At 35.5% G+C, this 25,755-nt stretch overlaps 1 protein-coding gene across 1 annotated transcript in view; it reads left to right on the top strand.

Annotated features, from left to right (window-relative positions):
* Positions 1 to 25,755, top strand: part of ADAMTS19 (ADAM metallopeptidase with thrombospondin type 1 motif 19) — a 252,039-nt gene that overhangs the window by 223,909 nt on the left and 2,375 nt on the right. Inside the window, exons 21-22 of the mRNA XM_065934285.1 lie at positions 2,488 to 2,640; positions 24,246 to 24,423. Coding sequence (XP_065790357.1) covers positions 2,488 to 2,640; positions 24,246 to 24,423 — 331 coding nt within the window. The remainder of the gene's footprint in view (positions 1 to 2,487; positions 2,641 to 24,245; positions 24,424 to 25,755) is intronic.

Here is a 25,755-nt window from a genome sequence, read left to right as displayed (position 1 = left end):
GCTGGACCTGAGATGTGACCTCAGCACTGCCTAACACCGCCTATGTGCCGCCAGCTTATAATGTGTAGCGAGCAGCTTTGTCTCATGCCAAACTGCACGCTTGTTTTCTGTTATCATGGTACACGTCTTTGCATGGTGATTAACACCAGTCATTACTTATATTTACTAGCCACTCTAAAGCATTTTAGGTGGGCTTGTGGGTGCATGCACACCAAATACCCTCACACTTGTATACGAATATACATGTGCAAATACACATGTTGCATGCACATCCAGAGGCAAAACATTCATATGCTTGATTTCAAAATATTAGTTGGGATGTAAAAGTGACAAATTGAAAATGCCAAGCTGCAGTAAGTAGCCATTCTTTTGAACATTGAGGACTGAGTAGCTTAGATAATGAGGTTAACCCAACCCCCCCACCCCAACCAAAAGAAAACACACTAGCAAATAGTGTAGCTTTCTCTTGTCTTATTTCTGAGCTTTACTAGCCTTTTCAGCAGAGGCTCTAAAAGCATAGCCTTCCAGGTCCTCAAAGCCCTGGCGGGGTGGAAAATGGTAGAAAAGGATGGTTGCAAACTGAACACCTCAGGCACAGAGGGATCTGGACAGAATCTCCAGACAGGCGGTGGCTGCCAACATGGAGCATTAGAACAAATTATGCTGGATTAATGAATGCTTCATTCATTAAAAAAAAAAAGATTTTTTTGAAAAGATTCTTCATCATGTATGATGTATACCAGTTTTACATCAAAATGGATCAGTTCGGTCTGGAGAAACGATTCACATGAACATCAGAGAAACAGAAATACACTACCTTCAGCTTAAGTGTAACACTTTTGCAAACTCTTCAGAAGGGATTAGGTCAGAAATACTCTAACATACAGATTTTTGGCACAAGATGGAAGAAGTAATATGTCTCCAAGTAATATACCAATTTTAAAAATGTCTCTTTTGTTTTTATTTAATATAAAAATTGAATTTATAGAACAAGATTAGTTTCTATTGGAAAAAATGTGCGAAGTCACTTCAATCATGTCCATTCTTTGCAACCCCATGGACTGTAGCCCGCGAGGCTCCTCTGTCCATGGGAGTATCTAGGCAAGAATACTGGAGTGGGTTGCCATTCCCTTCTCCAGGGGATCTTTCTGAACCAGGGATCGAACCCACATCTCCTGCGGCTTCTGCTTGCAGGCAGATTCTTTATCGCTGAGCCACCAGGGAAACCCCATTGGAAAAAAAAGTTTTTTTTAATGTAAATATTAAAATACCAAATCAAAAAAAAAAAACAATAAAAAAATAAAATAAAATACCAAATCACACGTGTAATCTGCCTTAAAGCTCAAGACATTCAAATGCAAACCAAAAATTTTGAGACAATGACTCATTTGTGCCAAATGTATTATATTTAAAATCTCATGAGTTCTATGCTTCAGTTTTCTGAAAAACAACTGTTGAAATCTGCTGCTACATCCTTGCTAACTGTATAGCTGTAGCTCTTTCTTTGGAACTTTTCCAGATATAAATATAAATTGGAGTTTTCAGTCTCTTGTCCCTTCCTCCCTCTCAGCTATCGTACCCAGTTCAGTCTGGAGACTGTTCCTGTGTCCAGATAATCAGTGATGCACACTCTTGTAAGACTGGGAAGCTTTATACGTGTTCCTTACTGGGGAGCATAAATGTAAACGAGAAGGTCAGTTATATCCTACAGGCCTCATACCTGCTATATCACATCATTAATCAAGCATCAGTTATTCATGAGATGAACTGAACTTTTTGAACTGAATTATATTTTCAACCCAAACAACCATTTAGAATGATGATTTCTAGAAGTATATAATTATGTAAAGAAACTTTTGTTTTTGCTTCATATTCTCTGTTTTAACTTTATATCCTCTTAGAAATTGTCATTTTTTACAAGCATTTCTTAAGGCTAATACAAACTAAGTCTTCACCAAAAGTAAAATGAATTTCCTTACAAAATTATATATGATAATTTGATGTCAGTTATAACGCGAAGAGTCGGACACGACTGAGCGACTTCACTTTCACTTTTCACTTTCACACATTGGAGAAGGAAATAGCAACCCACTCCAGTGTTCTTGCCTGGAGAATCCCTGGGATGGGGGAGCCTGGTGGGCTGCCGTCTATGGGGTCGCACAGAGTCAGACACGACTGAAGCGACTTAGCAGCAGCAGCATTAGGTTAGTGATTTACACTTTGACCACTATTTATCTGTCTTTCATAAGCAATCACTGTGTTGTAGAACTCTCTGTAGTAATGGTCCTGTGTTCCTGAAACCCATTCATTTCTAGCACTGTGCCTGAAGCACTGTCTGGCTTCTGATGCTGGGGCATAGCCTTCATTCTGGCCTTTGTGTAGGTGATAGGTGTATGAGAGATGAGAACCAGTTCCTAATGTAATTTGATCATCAAATCTGTATCTTCTAATCATCAGCTTTATCCAGTCTCTGACATTATTTTCCAGTGTTCGGTCAAGTGTGGCAAAGGTGTACGTCATCGGACTGTGAGGTGTACTAACCCTAGAAAGAAATGTGTCCTCTCCACCCGACCCAGGGAGGCTGAAGACTGTGAGGATTACTCTAAATGCTACGTGTGGCGGATGGGTGACTGGTCTAAGGTGAGAACCTTTCTGTACATCTCAGTATTAAGTTTCCATAATGTCAGCATTGCCCTGAGTACTATAACCACATAGTATGAAGTACAGGAGGCATAGAAGATAGAGGTAAGGTAGAGTATTACATACGTACTTGTGTAGTTGCAAAGTCATGTCTGACTCTTTGCAACCTATTGGACTATAGCCCCCGGGCTCTTCTGTCCATGAGGTTTTCCAGGCAAGAATACTGGAGTGAGTTTCCATTTCCTCCTCCAGGGTATCTTCCCAACCCAGGGATAGAGCCCACATGTCCTGCCTCAGCAGGTGGATTCTTTACCACTGAGCCAAAAGTATTAAATACTAAGGTCCAAATTCTGTTTTTCTGTCTATGATAATAACTCTATAAAACTGTTCTAAGTAATAAGTATCAGTAAGATAGAAATGTGTAAAGTACTGAGCACCATTTTTGACACAAAGGAAGCTCTTGACAAGTATTCTATAATATTATTGTTTTGCTGCTTGTATTGTTGATACCGATTTTGCTCAGATTATTTTTGGTATAAAACTTGTCTAGTGAGTAGAATACTACCGGATAAGTTTCATTGAAATATAAGTAAGGTAGATAATGACAGAACCAAACAAAGAGAATTCCCATCTTAATGTGTAAAGGATAGTCTTTTCCCCACCATTATTTTGTATTGTACATAGAAGAAATTGAAAGGAACAGAATTCTTAAAGTCCTTTAGTCAGATGAGGTAGACACAGTTTCCTTCGCAGGTGAACAGGGAGTTTATTCATGTTAATGGTAATATTTAAAATTTATGAATTAAGTAGAACTTTATGGGTTGTAGAAAATAGCTCAGATATTCACTCTAAAAGTATTAATAAATCCCATGTTTTTAGATATACTTCTGATCATATCTGAGTGAAAATAGCTGTCAAATACTAACTTTTAGAAGTTAGTCAGATGATCCCTTGTGCCTTGCTATGTTGAACCTGTTATCATGGAATCTAATGTTCTAAGGCTTACAATAGACATAATAAATCCACTCTTATAAATTCCCTGTTGTATTACAAATGAACAAAACGTGGTGCCTGCCATGGCATAGAGGGGCAAGTGATAGCTATTCATGAATAAACCTAAAAGATATTCTGGACATTGTACAACTTTCTTTGGTTAGTCAGCCTCCTTAGTATTACTCAAAAAGAAATCCATGACATTTAAAATCTATTTTCTTATGATTTTTCATGCCTTTATTCTCCAGTGAAAGTTTGTATGTTAACTTTGCCTATGAGTTCTCACTGTTTCCACATCTTTGAACGTTGAGACTCTACAAGGTACATTTGCCAACAGTGTAAATCAGCCCCTGACTACAGAATTAGGAAAGAACTCAGTCCATGCAGCTTTTAGTTGGTGAACCATGTAAGGAAACTTCACACTTCTGAGTAAGCAAATTTTAGACAAAAGAGAATTCTAGATTGACATAAATAATTTATTTCATGTTCAGGCTTTAGAGTTCCCACTTCTAAGAGACAAATAGAGTGACGGGGAAAGACATGGCTTGCAAGTCAAGAACATGGGGTACAGTTAGGACTCCCTCATTGACTGCTTCTGTGTCTGATTCCTTAAGAATGAAATAAGGAAAATAGACAACACCGTTATTTTCAATCCATTTTTATATTAACACCTCATTTGACACTGAAAGTTTAAACTAGGTTGAGGAAATGAATGTACTCCTTGCGGGAGTGTAAGGAGGATCACTTATTGCTCCCTACCAGTTGTAGAAACCTTGCATTTGTTCATTTTGGCTAGCAAAATTCTAGATGTTTTCCCAAAATGAAATAATTCTGCTCTAAGAAAAAGTTTTAAAATGATTTGAATAAATGAGCAATATTCTTCCAACTTCATTAATAGAAATATTCTAAGTGATAAAGGTTAATCCCTAGTTAGCTACGAAAAGCAAAATTATTGTTACAAAAAAATAGAAGGTCCAGATATTATAATTTGTGACCCAGAACGCTAAACTCCCACATTGCTGCATATGGAAATAAGGCTAGCAAATCTTATTTACATGACAAATACTATTGCAATTGATTAATAAATGTGCCTGTTTTGTGGCCTCTGGTCAAATCTTAAGCAAAATCATAATTAACTCGGGAGATAATAGAAAACATTGATTTGTGCTAAGCCTGAAGAAAAATTTTTTTTCAATTTTGCCACAGTTTACATGTACATAGGACTTCCCTGATGGCTCAGTGGTAAAGAACCTGCCTGCCACTGCAGGAAATGGGGGTTCCATCCCTGGGTAGGGAAGATCCCCTGGAGGAGAAAGTGGCAACCCAGTCCCGTATTCTAGCCGGAAGAGTCCCACAGACAGAGGAGCCTGGCATGCGACAGTCCGTGAGGTGGCAAAAGAGTCAGACATAACTTAGCAACCAAACAGCAGTTTTCAATAGGCTTGTACTGAATTAGTTTAAATTCATCTTTGTTATGTTACCCCATTGCTACCTAGCTGGAATAACCTTTTTGAGTGAAGAAAGTAATGGATAGATATAATAAACATTCATTTTTGCTCAGTGACTTTTAACCTTTGTTTGTTGCAGTTTGCTTATGTAGAAGGTCCAGTTATAGTGTATTTTCTATTCTTTTTATGAATATCTGTTCTTTCCTTTGAAGCTGTTTGCTTTCTTTTTTTTTTTAGTCTCAACAGTTTCAAACAGCATGTACAAATTAAAGCCAGTGGCTCCATGCGAGCTTTATTGACTTCTCCCCTCTTGTTTTACCCTAAATGTATCACTTTCATGTTCAAATGAAGACCATCCCAAAATAATTACCAAAAAAAAAAAAAAAAAAAAAAGAATGGTGCTCTGATTATTAAGTTTTGGTGATTAAAGCATTCATGGACAGAGGAAACACATAGATCTCTTATTCTTATCAGCTGTGTTCCTGGAATCGGAATAACAACAAGATGTGTGCAATTATGGGTCAATTTCTGTTCTCCTCTGAAGTCAGTTAATCTGTCAGTTTCATTCAAATTCTACTAATATTTTTAAACACTTGATAAATCTAAATGGACTTAAAATTAAACCCTGGGTTGCCTTTAATCAGGTTTATTCAGTGGACTCTCCGTAAGGTCTAAGCTCTGAAATCCTGCTTCTCCCTCAATAATATTGATGAATCATTAGCAATTCAGTAAAATATGTATATGTTCTCGGATTTTTCCACTGTCTAACAGCCGCTGACCACTGCTGAGCCAAGGTAATATTGGCTAAATGGAAGGTTACTAAGAATATGGCTTATGCCTCAAACTGTGTTCACAGCATTGTATCAGCCCGTATAATTTCTAGCATTTATGATTTTATGATTTTGTATACACAGTGGGAGAAATTGCTCTCAGCTGGGAGGAAAACAATATAGTTCCAGGTATACCCAAAGAAAAATTTCCTATCCTATATAATTGTTAGCTCTGATTTCTAAGTAGATGTAATACGGCCTTTATTAAACATTGCTAATGTTTATTTCATTGAGACTAGAAAGTTGGCAAAAATAAGGCAAAAACAATCTGGTTGCTTTGCTCTGGCTTGAGTTAACTGTTGAAATAATCATATGCCACATTCTGATATATATTCGGCCTTAGGGTCTTTCCTGGGAAAGCAAAACATGACCCATCTGTTTCCTGGCATTATAAATCTGTATTTACTCATTTAAACTGTCCTAAGCATAGAACACTGACTTGAAAAAAATAATATAGTCTCTTATGCTTAATGAAATGCTATATTTTCTGGCTGAATTTGGTCTTTCTGCCTTTACTTAAAATTCTAAAACTTCTTATTTTCATTATTGGAGGCCAATAGAGGAGCAAGTAAAAGAGTATTATTTTATCCACTTTATATACAGAGTTTGGGCCTTCATCAAGCTTTTATAGAATAAATTTTTTCTGTGCAGTATTAAGAAATGGTTTATACTTATTCAAGTGAACTTTAAAGACCAACCAAAACACCTTGGAACTGCACATAATTGTGGCTTATCCTTGGATTCCATACATACTGTACAATTTAAACTTAATATAGCCCTTTAAAGTTCCAGAAAGTGACTAGATTTGGCCACATTCCAAATTATAACATGATTAATAGATTTTTGGGTAAGAGATTGTGAGTCTTTTGTAATTATATAATTGAAAATAATGCAGTGGAAGCACAAGAAGTCATTCTGATTGATTTAATTATATAGGTAATATGGTATAGCTTTGTTTAGAAGTAGTAAATATTTAAGCTTGTAGTATGGTGAGTTATTTTTAACTTAGCTGCAAAAGGAAACCACAGTTGTATTCAGTATATTCATTTGAATAGAAGAAGAATCTAAAAACGAAGGTCATTTTTTCTAATGAATAGGGGAATTACATCAAACTAATACCTGCTTTCTAACTGGAAAAATAACATTTACGTTGGGACTTCCCTGGTGGTCCAGTGGCTAAGACTCCACGCCCCCAATGCAGGGGGGCCCGGGTTTGATTCCTGGTCAGGGAACTAGATCCCGTTTGCTACAACTAAAGATTCCACATGCCACAATTAAGACCTGGAGCAACCAAATAAATAAATACTTTAGAAAATAACATTTACATTAATAGGAATTCTACTTAATTTGAGATCATTCTTATAGTAAAGATTTTCTAAAGCAGTCTCAAAATGGCATTTTATGATGATTTTTTGCATTTTCTCTGAAAAATGTTGTAACTAAAACAAATCATATGGATTGTTTGATAATTTATTTGTGTAACTGTGAAAGACTTGAATATATCTGGATTATTTTTAGTCAGAATAATTTTCTTAATATATATGCTTCAAATACCATTAAAATCCACCTGGTGTATCATATTGTCCTAGGACTCGATAATAACTATGGGAAGATAAGTGTGCCATTCTCTGTGTCATTACCTATCTAATTTTTTAAAAGAAGTTCTAAAAGAGACTTAAATTATCATGTAAATCTTGCCAGTACTCTGAGTAATGCTCTTTGAGTAATCAAGATGTATAACCTTAAAGTAGTCTCATACTGCATAATTATTAAGTGAAAGCAATTCATAACAGGCACTTTATCCAGCTTGGTCAGCAGTCAGTATAAATAAGTGGCTTGGTGGTTTGTACCATTTCACATGTCCCTGGAAAAGCATTCTTTTACTTCTTGCTGTTTGTTACAGTGGACTCAGAGAGACAGATTGCCTGTTCCCAGATCTCATAGGTTCTTGGCCTGCTGATTTGCCTTCAGCTTTCTATATAGAAGCTTGTCACTCCAATTAACATTGACAGTGATAATTATGACTTACCACCATTTGTAGGAAATTATGAATAATAATATAGGACATTTCACTGAAGGAAACTTAGGAATCTATGAAAGAAACTTAAAACTTGATCAGAGCAATCAAGAATATCCTAAAACAAATTACTAGATGATACCACATTTTTAATCATGCATCTCTACAGCCTAGTGTTACTACATTAAAAGAGAAGGAACCCCCCCCCAAAAAGAAAGAAAACCCAGATCCAAAATTTGAAGAATAAGTTCTTGTTACCCAGTGGCTAGGATAGAACATTTTGACTCTGGATTCCTGCATAGGTGGACTGATGCAGTGCTTCATATACCCCACCCCAACTCAATCAACGTACAGAATTCAAATGAATATATGTATAGATTGCTGGTTTTAATACAGCTAAACTAAGTGGGTTGTTACAGGTTAGTAGAAATAAGCTCAATCACTTGTTAAAAGGATTTCCCTTTCAAATTTAAAGAAATTATTAGCAGTAACAGTAAATAAATTAAATATCCTACTAGAATGTAAAAATAGAAATCTTAAGTATATTCTGAAACTAGAGAATAAAAGGAGTTAATAAAATGAGAACTGCTAGATGGAGAAAATATATTGTTAAGTAGATTGATTAGTAAAATTATTATTTACCAAAGACCTGAATGTCATTTTATAAGACTGAATTCATATTAATTTATGAATTCTTGCATTTCCAGAATTATGTTCCATGGGAAACTCATTCATTGGGATGTGGTCTCCATGTGAGAGAAATACTGTAGTTAAAGAATCAAATAATCTATGCTCAAAGAATTTTCAGATCCTTTAGCATTTTTCTGAACATGGCAGATCTCATAGAGAGACTGTGTGAAGTGAAAGTCACTCAGTCCGTTCCGAGTCTTTGCAACCCCATGGACTATAGCATTAATGGAATTCTCCAGGCCAGAATATTGGAGTGGGTAGCCAATCCCTTCTCCAGGGGAACTTCCTGACCCAGAAATTGAGCCAGTCTCCTGCATTGCAGACGGATTCTTTACCAGCTGAGCTATCAGGGAAGCCCTAAGAGAGACTCTGGTATTTCACTTTTTTTTTTTTAACCAAGAATCACTTTTACAGAGTATATAGCTAGTTTGTTATTTAGTATAAAACACTTTAGAAAAGCTTACAATAGATTAAATTTCAAAATCTAGCTTTGTAAATATTTGTTCTACCTTGAGAAAATTTGTAGATTGAAACCAAACTGAAATAGTCTGTAATTCAGAAAACTGTTCTTGAGATGGATTAGCATTTCTATTTAGTATTATTTTCTAATTATATCTACAAGTCTGTTGATATTTGGAGAAGATAATTGCTTATCATTTTTATGCTTACAGATAATCTCATAAGATAGGAAAATTTGAGCAGCTGCACAATTAACAAATATGAATCTACCATCTGTGCGCATGTACTCAGTCATGTCCGACTCTATGTGACCCATGGACGGTAGCCTTCCAGGCCCCTCTGTTCATGGAATTTTCCAGGCAAGAATGCTAGAGTGGATTGCCATGCCCTTCTCCAGGGGATCTTCCTGACCCAGGGATCTAACCTGCATCTCTTGTGTCTCCTGCATTGGCAGGCAGCTCTTCACCAGTTGAGCCACCAGGAATGCCTCTGAATCTATGATCCTGAGTTCTATAATTGTTAACTCAGTCAGTGAATTAAAGAAATCAAAGACTATGGGCTTCATTTTAAGCATATGGACATTGAGAAAACCTATCCCACAATATCCTAAAGAAGAGATATTTTACATTATAGGAAAATTTACTTTAAAAAATGCACTTATCTCTGAGTAAGCTGTTCATACTGAAGAAATTCCTCAGTGACATATAAGATGCTTCTCCTCTATTATTTTGTTTAGATACATCCACCAAGCATTTACCCAACTTGGTACTTACCTTTCTATCTGAAAAAGATAGCCATCTTCTAAACCATGCCCCAAATCCCTGAACTGTTGGCTATCAAATTGTTTTGTCTTTGTCTCTTTGCACTGTCAGAGAATGGGACATTTTTGCATTGTTATCATTTTTATTTTTAAGATTTCCTCAGAGTCTTGTCTATTGCCCCAGATATATTTTTTTTTCTTCTTGATGAACTATGGACGGAGGTTCATGACATTGTACAGGAGTGCCCCAGATATATTTTTAAAACTTGAGTTTCCAAAATATCCCCAATTATTCTATGTAGTCAAATTGCATTTGGCTGGTATAATTAAACATAGAAATATATTAGCTTAAAAAGAATGAAGCACATATATTGTGTGTATGTCTTTTATCTACAGAAAATGCTTAATTTAAAGCGATTCAAGGAGTGTCTCTATGTATATGTTCGTTGTCAATATTATACTTACATATATATATATATAATTATGTTATAAATTCAGGTATAAGAACATTTTTTAACATCTTTTGGATTGGAAAATAGGGAAAAATATTTTTTTTTAAATCCACGGGCTTAAAAATACTGTCTTCTTAATAGATCCTTGAAAAGTCACTAGAGTCTTAAAATAATGCTGTCAGTTCTTTTGTGCTGCATACCAGGACATCTATAATTTTACCTTCTAAACCATACCCAGAAGTAATTCAGTAAATGTATGTCATTGAGTTAAAAATTAATCTTGATGTCCTTTATAGGGGTGGAGTATGGAGCATGCCAAAGCTCATTTTGGGGACATTGAACTTCAATAGGTGGGGCAGGGTAGAGTTTCACATAAAAATACAAATGAAATTTGATGGCTGTATAAAATTAAAGTCAGCAGTTTTAGCACTGATTGTTTTTTAGTTAGATTTAGGAAAGTATATGTTCATCAACTACCAAAGGATATCCAGAGATAGATATAACCAGATCTCCAGGACACCTAGGGAAGGACACGGATACAATGCAAGGAAAAATATGCAAATGATCAGCTAGTTAGAAAGGCATCATGCTAAGTCACTTCACTCATGTGTGACTCTTTGTGACCCATGGACTGTAGCCCACCAGGCTCCTCTGTCCTTAGAATTCTCCAGGCAAGAATACCAGAGTGGGTTGTCATTTCCCCCTCCAGGGGATCTTTCCAACCCAGGGATCGAACCCACGCCTCTTGCATCTCCTGCATTGGCAGGTGGGTTCTTTACCAGTAGCACCACCTGGGAAGTCCAGAAAGGCATCAGATGGATGCATAACGTAATGAAGGGGGAAGTGGTCTTAACAAACAAGTCCCTGCTCTGCTTCAGGTTAACTCTGGCTCTCCAGCCTCAGTACAGCTAAGGTACACAACCTGCAGCAGTCTTCTCTGCAGCAGAGCAGGTCCTTGGGCCCCCGAACTCAATCCCCACATCTGCAAAGTGTGCCAAAGCAACTGAACGTCTCCCTGAATTTCAGAATACTCTGTGCAAGTAAAAGTAATAGTTTTCTGGTGTGAAAAACTGGTAGAGATAGTGGTTCTATGTTATGAGACAGGAAATCCTAGAGATGAACCAAGTTGGAGGGGAAGGACCTTGAATTCTCTTTGGGCTGTGTTTCATCATCTTTTATGTCAGTGATGTGTATAGTCAAAGAAAAAACATTTTTTAGTTACTCAAACACCTTAGGAGACAAAGCAGAAATAGCAGAATGGACTATAAAAATACATACTTTATAACTTTATTTACTATGTATAGAATATATACGAATCCATATAGAAGAACTAAAACTAACAAACTTGTTTAAAAAATAAACACACACACAGCTTCAGGGTTCAGAAAGGCGACATGAGAGGAGTGGGCTGGGAGATAGTCTGGGTCTGCCGTGCAGAGGAAGCAGTTTCTACTAAATTCTGCCCAGTTGGCTCCACATACATTTTCTCATACTGCTTCTAAAATTGGATATTTTCAAATTTTTTTATCATTTTGATAGGTGAAAAAAATCTTATTTTGAAATGTACACATTCTTAGACTCAACAGGTCCATTGTCACAGAATTTTCTTACAGACATTCTCACATAGTTTACTCACTATATTTATGAAGATGCTCATTGTGGTCTTGTTTGCAACAACAAACTCTTGAAAATAACCCACCCATCCATTAACTAGTTACATGACTCATAATACTATACACAGTGAAATACTGTCATTTTTAAAAGTGTATTTGTATATACATAATGATGCGAAAATTTCTCCAAGACCTACTACTAAATAGTAAATATTATGTAGAAGAATTACATAGTGTAAACTAAAGTTATTTACATGTGTTGTTTTTGTACATATTAACATTTCTCTACACAGATATACAAAGAACAATTTATTTGAATTCCATTGAAGGAAAGGGCCTTCTGTACTTTAAATTCTACCCCCCATCTCCATAAATTACCTTTCATTTTATAAACTGGTTAACGGTTTCTGTCAGAAATTAAAATTCTTTCTTAATAGTTACATTTTTCATGCTGCAGTCTCAAAAATGATTGATGTCATAAATATAGACAGATGCTAAGTGAATATCATATAATTTCTATGAAGGGGAGAGGATTTGGTGAATTAGGTAATTGGTCAGACAACTTGGTGTATGGAATCAGACAGCCTGGGTTTGAATTCTGAATTTTCTGGTCAGTAAATTACTGAAGCCAGATGAAATAATTTATGAAGAGTTATTAGCAAAGTATCAGTTACATAATGACTAAATAAATGCTGACCATTCATATTGTAGTGTCAGTAGAGATAGGGAAAATGGTTGGCTTTGAGAAACTGTTAGGAGGTTAAAATGAACAGAAGCAGGGTTGCTCTTCTGTGTGAGGTGAAAAGGAAGGACGGGTTCATGTGTTTAAAAGGAATCCCACATTCACATGAGATAGGAAATCCTAGAGATGAATCAAGTTAGAGGGGAAAGATTGTGAATTCTATTTGGACTATATTTCATGCACCCATAAGAGAATTGAATGCTGTTAGCTAGTAGATAGATCAGAGGAAAGGAATGGGATGGAACATACATTTTGGAATCACCAATGTGTAGGCAGTGTTTAAATCTTGAAGTATAAGTGGGCCCAAAGAGAGAGTGTAGATAAAGAAGAAAAGAGGCAACCATGAAAAACTGCTTTCTTTAAAGGCATGTGAGAAAAGAAGCAACTGATAGTAAAAGGGACTGAAAAAGGGGTATTCACAGAAACAGGAGGAAAAGTCATGAGAAACAAGAAAGAAAGTATGCTTAAGAATGTTTAGTGAAATCGAAGCTCAGAGGGACTTGAGGGGACACTAGTTCTTTATTCTCAAACATTAGCTGCTATAGGACTGTGCCAGTGGCATTCTAATATTTTCTCAAAACAAAGTTCTTCATTTTGTTTCCTTGAAATATATCCCACTCCCAGTTTCCTTTTTCTTGAAAAATGTCAGTGCCATCTTCCCCAACACACATGCAGAAGGTATCCTTCATACTTTCTGTTCTATTCACAAGTAGGGTGTTGCTCTTCACTCCCTTTTAATAAATACTTTTATTAAAAAATAAAGACCTTTTAATAAATATTTTCACCACGAGTAGAGTTAACACCTTCTAATGTGCTTCTGTACCCCCAGAATGCCCTCTCACAGATTCATTCATTCATAGGGATGGCTTCACCGCTTTAACCAACAGTTCAAACAGTTTCAGAGAATTGGCATTGGCTTTACTGTCAACTAAAGGACTTTACTGTCAACTAAGGACTTCCCTGTTGGCTCAGATGATAAAGCATCTGCCTACAATGTGGGAGACCTGGGTTCGATCCCTGAGTCAGGAAGACCCTCTGGAGAAGGAAATGGCAGTCCACTCCAGTACTCTTGCTTGGAAAATCCCATGGACAGAGGAGCCTGGTAGTCTACAGTCCATGAAGTCACAAAGAGTCGGACACAACTGAGCGACTAAAACTTTCACTTTCACATACTCGCTCTGATGTTCAAAGCTTTCTATATTCTGATCGTAACCTTCCTATTGAGAATCATCTCTTTATTCTCATTAATTCAGTATCTCCAGTAAGCTCAGACCTGAGCAGTTTGTACTTTTACAATCTCCATGTCTTTGTATATACACTTTATCACTAGAATGTATTTTTTTTTCCAACTATTCCAAGTCCTTTAAGGACTACCTCAATAACCTCATTTCCCCAATAAATAACAAAATGTGTTTTGCACTTATCAACTAGATTGATTTTCTCAATTATTTATTGCCTTACATTGTTGCTACTTCATTGTCTTAACCCTTTAAGCCCTTTCACACATTTCTCTTAATGAACATACCATAGCATGACAAGCAGTGATTTTTACTTGAACAAATGACTGCTTAAACTTTTTCATTGAGTAAGTAAAAAATGTATGATACATCTAAGCATTGTTTTTCTTTTCTTCTGATCTATTTTTCTGACTTTAGTTCTATAACAGTTACAATGCTTCATATATTTTACTAGGAAAAATTAGTAACTAGCTTGTCTTTCTCCAGGAATATTAAAGTAATCAATATAATTTTATGTAAACATGCGACTCCCTTGACCTTTTTCTGTATGGTATATCAAACTACTTAAAAATGTGATTTTTTTTTAATAAGAAAAGTAAATCCAGTCATATTTGAGTAACATGCTATTTAAGCCTAAAGAATGCTTCAGGTTGAGCTTCCAGGAAGCTGGCAGACCTGTTTTGCATTGACTGGAATTCATGTGTCAATACCTGGTGAAAGGTCGGAGAGCAGTGATCTAACCTTGAAGGAAGGCAGCAGATAGAAGAAAAGCACAGTTAAGAATTTTCTCTGTGAACTGGGAAATACTTGGTATATTTTAGGTTGGAATAAGTTAAAGGTTGCTACATTATGTACTCTGTACTATTTTAAATCAAGATTTTATTTACTGAAAACAAAATAAAAAACACACACTTACTCTAACATGGCCACAGAGGATCTGATCCATTTTTTACTTAGGGTTGTTATACTGGACCTGGAAAGTATTTAATTGGAAAAGGAAATTCAATCACTGTCTTTCCAAACAGCTGTCTCTGGTGGGAAGATGTTTCCCTGGGATGATAGTGATAAAATAGAAACGTACTGCTGGTCTTTTTTCACCTCTGCAACATCCTGTGATTCATAGGCTCAGCACTGACAGAACTGCAAATGTGCCCAAGACTTCGTATTTATTAATTCTTCTTAATGCAAAACATCTTGTTTTAATTCCATCATTGTGATGATCAGTGTATATACTTTGATATAAAAAATGATTGGGGCGATTATTATGACCTTTCATAACACATTCAGTTCTCTGCTAATCATTCATAAGCAATCTGCTTGATTTTTGCCACACACATTTCCTTGATTTGCAGTTACTCTTTGCAAACATTTTCATGAAAGAGACAAAAATAGTTGAACTGTAGAACCAAGCGATGAATTAATTAAACACATATGCAAAATATCCTCAATGTCTGACCTCTAGGAATAGATTCAATCCCAAATATCCATGTGTTAAATAAAGCAGATGAACTACGTTTAAAGATGTTGCAACACTGACCAAAATAAATTGCAAATCTTAAAAAACAAAGCTAACTTTTGTTCCTTAGTATGCTTGTTTCACACTCACTTTATTAAAAAGTTTAAAGATGGAACTGCCAAACATATACATAAATGAATAGGAATGCTGTGCTAATAATTTCCAGTAGAAGTCATCATTTAGTTTCCTTACGAGGTCCATACTCCACTGTGAATGCTACTTCACTCTCGTTAAAACTACTTTGGAATAATCCATTTATTCCCAAAGACAAATTATCCAAGTCAATGCTGTTAACCTTGTTAGAGATTGGCACTTATCATTACAAATTATATCAGGTTCTAGAAGATTGTCTATTATATTGGTTAAAAAAGTTCTGTCTGCCAGTGACAATTTTCTCTTAATTTAGGAATTCCTATTTCTTATAGAGGCCAGCTGGAAATGAGTAAAGCATTACAGAGCCTTCCTTAGCTGTTGGCCTGGAGACTACACATTCTCTCCAGAATATATATCTTTGGCACAGTCTAGAAGGAAGGAATCTCGGGTAATCTCTGTGCTAGCCAAGTGTGAGAATTATTATTTTTAACCCCTAAATATCCTGAAATTTGGGGATTTTTTTCAAGGAATTTAAAAGTAGACTAGTTATATTTGTTATCCAATAAAATGCCAAATAAATACTGTACAGTAGTGTTTTTATTTCTGGGTTCCTGCCTCTTTGATATAATGTTTAAAAGAATATTTTATGGGACTCAGCACGTTTAAGAGTTTTACACTAACTTCAGAGTTTAACATGCACAGATTAACAGGCAAACAAGTTGATTATTTAACCTAAGTGTACAAATTTACTTACACCATAGTGTCCCGATTGGTTCCCTAATGTAGGTTATCTAAATATTCAGAGTAAAACTAGCACTGAGCGTTGTCTGTGTGCCCATTCTGAAGTCCTGAAAGGAAAGGTGGAAACTAACATTTAACCGGTAACTTTAACATTTGGCATTTTACCATAGGACCCCAATACTGAAGACTAGATAGGGAAATCTTTTGTAACTGAAAGTCACATATGCAGAATATATCTACTTGATCCTAGAACCCATGGAGCACAGAAGCAGTGCAAAAATCAGAGATCAGTAGAAATAAAGAGTGTCTCTTCTCTATATAGAAGAGTAATTAGATATTTATAGATATCCCATTCATAAAGGGTTTTTAAGTGAAATTAAGTTGTTCAGACGCACGTAGGTTACTCCTTAGACAAAAGGACACTGTTCTTTGGTGAATTTGGCAGATACATACCAGGTAGATTATATCATGAGCCCTTATGGATATTCCTACATGATTCATGAACTTTCAATGACAGATAATTTTGCACTTTACAAAAGTGGATTCAAGTGGTACTATGGATAAGCTTTGAGAACCTCCTAAAATCATGTTCACTGTTTTTGTCCCTCATTTTGACACTTTGTAAACTTGTAGATACCTATTTATTAGCACCTGTGCAGTCATGTTTTACTCATGTCAGTGTATTACAGAGCGTGTTTGCTTTTATTCACTAGTAGTTAGTGGATTCATGCCTCTAAGCATTGTAGTATTCATAGAAATTTGGGGGAACAATATATATAGATTATTTTAAAAGATACATATTCTTGATAAGCATACTAAAGCCATCATGAAATGAATATTTCTATATAATATAATAAAAATTTAGTAACAGAGTATACTCATTCCTTATATGTTTATTTGATCTACCAAAATGTATTTATACCAATATGCTGTATAAGAGCTATTTATCCTCAGTGCATCAGATTAGGCTTGAAAAAAATTTCAATAGGCCACAGTTATTTTATAGCACACTCGGCACAGTGAAATTATAACATCAATAAAATGTCTCAGGATAAATGGCCTTTCCCTAAACACCTAGTATAAGGTGTTTATATATTTTTCCAAGTATTAAACCAAGATCTTAGCAGCACTATCAATGCTATAAATAGTACTGTTAGGAGTGAAATGTCCATGGTCAGTCTCTTACTAAAATTTGGGCTTACTACAATTTTTGAGCTGTGGTGGAAGCTCATGCATCTTTGGTGGAAGAAAGAATTCCACACTGTGGTGGTCCTTCAGATGGACTTCCTGGCTATGCAGAGTTCACTTCAACCCTTTTTTTTTAGAACAATGCCTCAGTTGAGAATTTGTTACAAATTTTTTGAGTTTGTTTTGTTTCCTACATTTTTTTCTATGTCCGTCATTTACTTACATTTATTCACAGACCACAAAGTTGCCAGATCATGCTAGCATCTTAACCTGCTTTTATCGGCAAACCCTGCCCATTCAGGGCTAGCATCTAACTTAGTAAGTATAACTTTCCAAGAGTTTACATCTTGATCACCAGACCCTTGTTGGCCATTTTTGGAATATGATAAACATCTGAGTTAGGTAAGCGTCCACTGTACCCTTCCATCAGCTTGGATATTGCTTATTCTTCCCCAACTATTTCCTTTTCAGTTAATTTATTCAGATGAAATTTTCTTAGGTAAAATAAAGTTAGTTAGCTCTTACTGTGTGAGTAACAATGACAAAAAGAAAGTTTTAAATACTGTAAATAGTTTAAAGGGTTTATAATACATTAAGTGAAAGTGTTAGTCACTCAGTCACATCTGGCTCTTGGCAACCCCAGGAACTGTAGGCCTCCCAGCCTCCACTGTGCATCAGATTTTCCAGGCGATAATACTGGAGTGAGACTGGTTCCAAATAGGGAAAGGAGTATGTCAAGATTGTATATTGTCACCGTGCTTATTTAACTTATATGCAGAGTACATCATGAGAAACTCTGGGCTGGATAAAGCACAAGCTGGAATCAAGATTGCCAGGAGAAATATCAGTAACCTCAGATATGCAAATGACACTACCCTTATGGGAGAAAGCGAAGAACTAAAGAGCCTCTTGATGAAAATGAAAGAGGAGAGTGTAAAAGTTGGCTTAAAATTCAACGTTCAGAAAACTTAAGATCATGGCATCTGGTCCCATCACTTCATGGCAAATAGATGGGGAAACAGTGGAAACAGTGACAGACTTTATATTTTTGGGCTCCAAAATCACTGCAGATGGTGACTGCAGCCATGAAATTAAAAGATGCTTGCTCTATGGAAGGAAAGTTATGACCAACCTAGACAGCATATTAAAAAGCAGAAACATTACTTTGCCAACAAACGTCCATCTAGTCAAAGCTATGGTTTTTCCAGTAGTCATGTATGGATGTGAGGGTTGGTCTATAAAGAAAGCTGAGTACCAAATAATTGATGCTTTTGAAGTATGGTGTTGGAGAAGACTCTTGAGATTCCCTTGGACAACAAGGAGATCTAACCAGTCCGTCCTAAAGGAAATCAGTCCTGAGTGTTCATTGAAAGGACTGATGTTGAAGCTGAAACTCCAATACTTTGGCCACCAGATGCAAAGAACTGCCTCATTTGAAAAGACCCTGATGCTGGGAAAGATTGAAAGCAGGAGAAGAAGGGGATGATAGAGGGTGAGATGGCTGGATGGCATCATCGACTCAATGGACATGAGTTTGCATAAACTCCGGGAGTTGGCGATGGACAGGGAGGCCTGGCGTGCCGCAGTCCATGGGGTCGCAGAGTCTGACATGATTGAGTGACTGAACTGAAGTGCATAGCCATTCCCTTCTCCAGAGATCTTATTTTAAGAGAGAATATAGTCTTCTTGCTAATTTGCTACCATTTGTATTCATGGTTCTCATTCGTTAAACTATTTCTCTAATCATTTTAATAGTTCAAACTGTTTGAATTATTGAGGAAGTTTCCCTTGTTATATTTAGTGTTTGACATGAAAACTAATGTAGATATAATTTAATACAATCTTAGATATTGTCACTAAATGTCCTAGGTCAGAGAAATCTATAATGATCTTATCTAAAGATAATGCTCCAGTGCAGGAAATGTCATCATTTTCTCAGGGAGATTGAAATGATGAATACATTAAGTCAAAACAAATTTTGTTTTCAGATACTTTAGGTGGAAAAGGCCAATTACCAGCATCATTTTTTCTTGTGCCTTGCTATTTAGTTTGTTCTAAAGATTACTGTTTCCCTTTTTTACTGTAGTAAACCTAGTGCATCAAGATTGTTTCCTGTTTAGAATTAAAGACTTCTAATTCATGGAATTGATTCATGAGGTGCTTAGTTTCAAAGGTCCTTCAGGGCAATATTAAAACTGTTTGGGGAACAGACTGTCAGACAGTACAAGTCTCTCTTTTTAAATAACTTTAGTCAGGAAACATTCCTTGTAAAAGAAAGATCAGTGGCAACTTATCTGGTACACCCTGTGTTTTTCTTTTTTTTTTTTTTTACCAGTTGCTGGCAAATTGATTTTGACATTTTAGCATTTTGGCATTCAGTGGATGTATAGAGTGCTGCCTTGTCTCTAGTATATTTTAACCTAGTACATATGTGAAGAAGTTTAAAATGTGTTAGGAAAAAGATTGAAGGGCGGGAGGGAGGGAGAGAGCAAGGAAAGAAGGAAGGAAGAAAAATGGAAAGAGAAATTCATTGAAATAGATCCAAGATCTGTAAAGGCACAATGGAAGGAACATTGTATTTGGAAACAGAAGATTGCATTTGAGTTTTGTTTCTCCTTCACATGGAGTATGTCTTTGTTACTTTCTCCATTAGTCCTTCCCTGATCATCCCATTTGAATTGCTAAACCCCAAAGCCCAAATTTTCCAAGTCTTCCTTCCCAGCTTTAATTTTTCTATAGCACTTTTCAATATCTGATATGCAATGTATTTTAATTCTTGACCTTCTTGCTCCCCACTATTAGAGTGTAAACTGATTGAAGGCACAAATTTTTGTCTGTTTTGTTTACTATTATTTCCTGGTATCCAAAAGAGTATTTGACACATCATAGAGTGTTCACTAAATATCTGTTGATTGAGTGAATGAAAATGGACTTCCCCGTTGGCTCAGCAGCAAAAGATTCCACCTGCAGTGCAGGAGCCACAGGAGATGCAGGTTCTATTCCAAGGTCAGGAAGATCCTCTGGAGGAGGGCATGCAACCTGCTCCAGTGCAACCTTGCCTGGAGAATCCCAGGAACAGGGGAGCCTGGCGGGCTACAACCTGTGGGGTTGCAAACGGTCAGATATTAGGTTTATGAGCAATATTAACCAAGATATTATGTATCAAAGTGTATTAGATAATAACTGGATTACAATAGGTATTTCATGTGTCCATTTACCATCTAATACATACATCTAATACTAATGTCTGTCAGTAAGTCGTCTATAGATAGTGTGACAGTGTATCCCAGATTACCCAGGACCATCCCTTTTTATGCCCATAGTCCACGAATAGTTATCAGCAACTTCTTTCATAAGTGCTCTGATTTGGATGTTAAGTTCTATGATCACTCTGTCTAAAGGTAAAGCATGCTACTTAATTGTCCTTATGGCAAAAGAGTTTATCTCATACCACACAGCCTGTGTTATAGTAACACAACTCCAAAAAAAAAAAAAAGGCCTTCTAATTAGGATAAGAGGTTATTCCACAGGATAGAGAAAAAAGAAATATTTCTAACTGTTAACATAAAGAGAAACATTGGCAATCTTCTAGTATTGAGTAGTACTACAAGTCCTGTCTTTGACTTTAGTACATATTACTTCAAACTCCAGTACCACCACTTCTTAGCTGTGAAACTGTGGACTCTTTGTTTCACTTATTTGAGCCTCTATTTTCTCCTGTATGTAAAAGGAGTAATAATAGTGCTCATGGGCTTCATATGAGATATTAAAATAAATGTAACCTCTAACACAGTGCCTGGCATATAATAGATCCTAAATAAGCACGAGCTTCATAGTATTAATAATTTCTGCTGTTTTTAGCTTCTGCACAGAATCCTGAACATGGTGGGTGCACAGTAAATATTTGAAAAGCCAATAAACAATTGAATATTCTGAGACATTCAAGCAAAATATAATTTTGAAACATTATTTAGTGGGACTGCTATCATACCAATGTTGGATAGTACAGTGAATAATTAGATAATGAATTTGCAGTCTTTCCTATTATGCAGTGTCACCGCTTAAAAATTGCCTGACTGCAGTAACTTTTAATAATAAATTATTTGGAATGTTACCTTTCATAGTAATTTAGACCTGAAAGTGTAGCTGTGATCTACTACAGTGCCTTACATAATGAAAAGGAAAACTAAGTCCCAGGTACATTAGATTCTAGAGACAGTATTAGAGCCCTGGTCTCCTCATTTTGAGCCAAAATTATGACTTTTCCTTTTGATATTTGTCTGTCTTTAATCATAGTGATGTGATTTGAGAAGATATCCAATTATTCAGTAGTACCTTCTATAATAAAGTAGAAATAGCTTAGAATATACTTTTCAATTGCAAATATATCTGTTTATTTTTCATACATTTGTAGTAAAATTTTACCACATATATTTTATAAAGAAAATGATTGCTAGCAAAATCTTGATGTTTTTATTATTGAAGTATTCTAATAAAAATTATAATCTAAAGCTGTTAGGCTAATTTCATAATAAAGCTTATTCCATTAGTTTCAAAGGCAGAAATGATGTCATTTCAATTAAATGAACTTTTTTTTCTTAATTTTCTAAAAAATAATTTATGGGAGGCACTCTTCAACCATTATCTACTAAAATTTTGTATTCTAAGTTATCATGTATATATAGTTACTTTGTGATCCTGAAAAAAATGATGTTACTTTGGTTTACACTTGTCCTTTGGAGTTAATATAAGATTAGTTGAAAGGGTTGGTAATAGTCTATGATTGATTACTAGACTTCTTTGACATATGATTGAGAACCTTCTCTATTACACCAAAATGAGTTCATCTGTTATAAAACTTCTATTGTTCTTTTCATGTCTCCGATATTGTGATTACTTTCAAGATCTATAAAAATTTTAGGAGCAGATACTAGAATGATATATTTCCACATAAACTTAACCACTTAAAAGTTTTTAGTTTAATTATTTTGAGTTTTCCTGAAAATATTACTAAGAAGCATGGTATCTGTATGCATATATCTACTGAATAATATTAAGAATCTTCCAAAGGACGTGGACCAGGTAAACAGTAACTCCTCATATAATAGCTTTTAAATTATAATAAAGATTAAACTAAACTAGAAGAATTTAGGTCCTGTAGAAGCTAATGAGAAAAAAAAATCAGATTCAGAAGGATGTAATATCCAAGTTGTCCTTTAATCTGCTATTTGTATAAAGCTAAGAATTCATCAGATGCAAAGAAGTTTTTATGTAGAAGTATTTATAGAATAAAATTTAGAAAGATCAGTTATCTATAAAGTAGATGCATAAATGGCATGCACATACAATTGTTACTGTGTTATTCTTGGCTATTTTTACATGATATGTAAGTTTTATTACTGCAAGTGATATGACAATGAGCTTAATTTCAAGAATTTACCTAAAGACACACTAGATGCATGAAAAGATATTTATCAGAGATAAGAAATAATACAAACTGGGCTACATCAAATGTAGAATACATACTATTGACCAGTGTTTTCCAAACTCAGGCTGTGCAGCAAAATGACCTAGGTACTTTTTTTTTTTTAATGTATATTCCCAGACTCCATCTGTTTCCTGCCTTAGAAATTCTAGGCTTTAAAATCTATAGTTAAAAAGATTTTTTTTCCAAGTGATTCTAAGGGATAGCCTCAGATAGATAGGTAAATGGTCTTAAACCATAAATGTTGCATAAATATGCATGAGTAGCTGGGATAATTGTGGAACACTTTTGTGAAGGTAGTGGATTTGAGATTGTGATTTGAAAAGCGGCCAGGCATCTGGAAAGGAATCCTTCTAGAAGCACAGTTCTAGTTTTGGGAGCATAAAATGCATGGACATGATTAGTGCTTTATAGAGCAAATGATTCCTAAAGCAGAGAGGTAGAAAATTAAATTTGAGGAGGTAGATAAATGCCAGCCTGGACATTTGAGGATATTGGGCTTTATCTCATAGGCAACAGGCAGCTCAATAATTGAAGTTTTTCCAAGGAGATTATGTATATAAAGCAATCTTAGAAGAATACATATTCTGTGTTAATATTTGTAATTGACTGGAAGGCTGGAGGCTAAAGACAAAGTGAACAGTAGCAGACAGACTTGAGGTGACAAGGGTTTGTGTAGAATGCTTCTGTTGATGAAAATAAAAAGAGTTGTAACCCAGGATGATAGTAGAGGAAGAATAGAAAATTCTTGCGAAGAATATGGAAAACTAATAATGACTTGGTAAAATATGAAGAGGAACAAACATTATAAAATTTGTGCCTGCATGTCTAAAAGATGACAATCAAAGTATTGACCAGTTTTCAAGTAGAATATGCTGAGATCATGTTTTTTTTCATTTTTATGTTACTGAAGTTTAGTTGATTTATACTATTGTATTAGTTTCTGTGCACAGTAAAGTGATTCCATTATACATATGTATACATTCCTTTTCATATTCTTTTCCATTATGTTTATCACAGGATACTGGATCTGGTTCCCCATGCTCTACAGTATGACCTTGTTGTTTGTTCATTCTCCATATAATAATTTGCATAACTTCATCTTCTCTTTAATTGCCTGTGTCCTTCATCACTCAAAGCTCTGCCTTAGGTCAGCTAGGTGTTCTAAACTGCACTCTGTCCAACTTATGAGCAGCAATGTTTCTGACCCTTGTTTTACATCAACCCTAGATGTTGTGGCTCATGTTCTATTTTAACAAATATAAGGAAAAGGTGACTCACAGCCCAGAAAAAGGAAACAGCCAAAAGGAACAGTTGACAAAACCTTGTATCTCTCCTAGTGCTCAGTTACCTGTGGCAAAGGAATGCAGTCTCGTGTCATTCAGTGCATGCATAAGATCACAGGAAGACATGGAAATGAATGTTTTTCTTCAGAAAAACCTGCCGCGTACAGACCATGCCATCTTCAGCCTTGCAATGAGAAGATTAATGTAAATACTATAACATCACCCAGGCTGGGTAAGCAGATCAAAGAAAGGGAGTGATTTTGACAGACATAGAAATGATCATGGCTTCTGTTTTATGTATCACTTTAAAGCTTAGTTATCAATCTATACTAATTAGTTTGCTTCTGACTAAATCGGATCTATTCAACTATATAGTCCAAATGATCATGTAGTCCAGATGAAGACTATTTCATTCCTGAGCTGTCACTTCAGAGCTAGGCTGTGGAAATGCAAATACCATTATCACTCAAGATCAGCCTTAAAAGGGTTGTAGGATGTAACCATATTTTTGATTCTGACCAGTCCCATGGCAGAACCCTCAGTTAAGGTGATGTCGGTGGAAAGGTGAAGCTGTAGTGTATATCTTGGATCTCTTCATTGTTAATAGCCTTCCTTGTGATCCTGGGTACAAATTATCCTTTGGAGAGATAAAGAATAAAAACTCACTTTCAAGGAGAGCAGGTACATGGATCTACACCACTGAACAAAAGGTACTGATTTTCTCACCTTTAAGGACATAATATTAAATATAAATAAATAGTACTAGCATTGATTTACATAGTTTTATGTTATAAAATGCTTTCACATATATTCTCAGTTACTGTCAGTCTAATACATCATCAAGAAGTAGAGTATGTATTTTAAGTAATATATCCTGTATCTGCCTAAAAGTATTCATGAATGCATTAGTCTTTATTTGTGTGGCAGTTTGGAGCTTTTAATAGCGCTGCAGCCTGGATGTCACTGGGTTCATTTGTTTAAAATTACCTGTTGTTTTTTTAAATGCATTTTTATAGTTGATTTCCAATGTTGTTAGTTTCTGTAGTACAGCAAAGTGAACCAGTTATACATATACATATATCCACTCTTTTATATTCTCTTCCCATGTGGGCCATTACAGAGTACTCACTAGAGTTCCCTAAGCTCTCAGTAGGTCCTTGTTAGTGGTCTATTTTATATACAGTAGTGTGTGTACATCAGTCCCAGTCTCCCGATGTATCCTGCCCCCTCCCCTTTCCCTCTTGGCATACCGAGTGAAGTAAGTCAGACAAAGAAAAACAAATATCATATAATATCACTTAGATGTGGGATCTCAAAAAGTGATGCAAATTAACTTATTTACAAACATAAATAGAGTTACAGCTATAGAAAACAAATGTATGGTCACCAGGAGGGGACACCTTCAGTTTTAATTGTATGTATAATCTACAGGGGATCAGTTAAATCATACAGAATAGTATTGCCAAAATTCAAAGAGCTAAATTGTGATAGATACTTCTCCAAGCATAAGATTCAGTCAGATGGAAAAGTTTGGTTCTTCATGGAAATATAAAAACTCTCTTTT

Source organism: Muntiacus reevesi, chromosome 1 (assembly GCF_963930625.1).
Source record: "Muntiacus reevesi chromosome 1, mMunRee1.1, whole genome shotgun sequence".
Classification (NCBI taxonomy): Eukaryota; Metazoa; Chordata; class Mammalia; order Artiodactyla; family Cervidae; genus Muntiacus; species Muntiacus reevesi.
The sequence above is the reverse complement of the archived record's forward strand: the minus strand, read 5'-3'. Positions and strand labels throughout refer to the sequence as shown.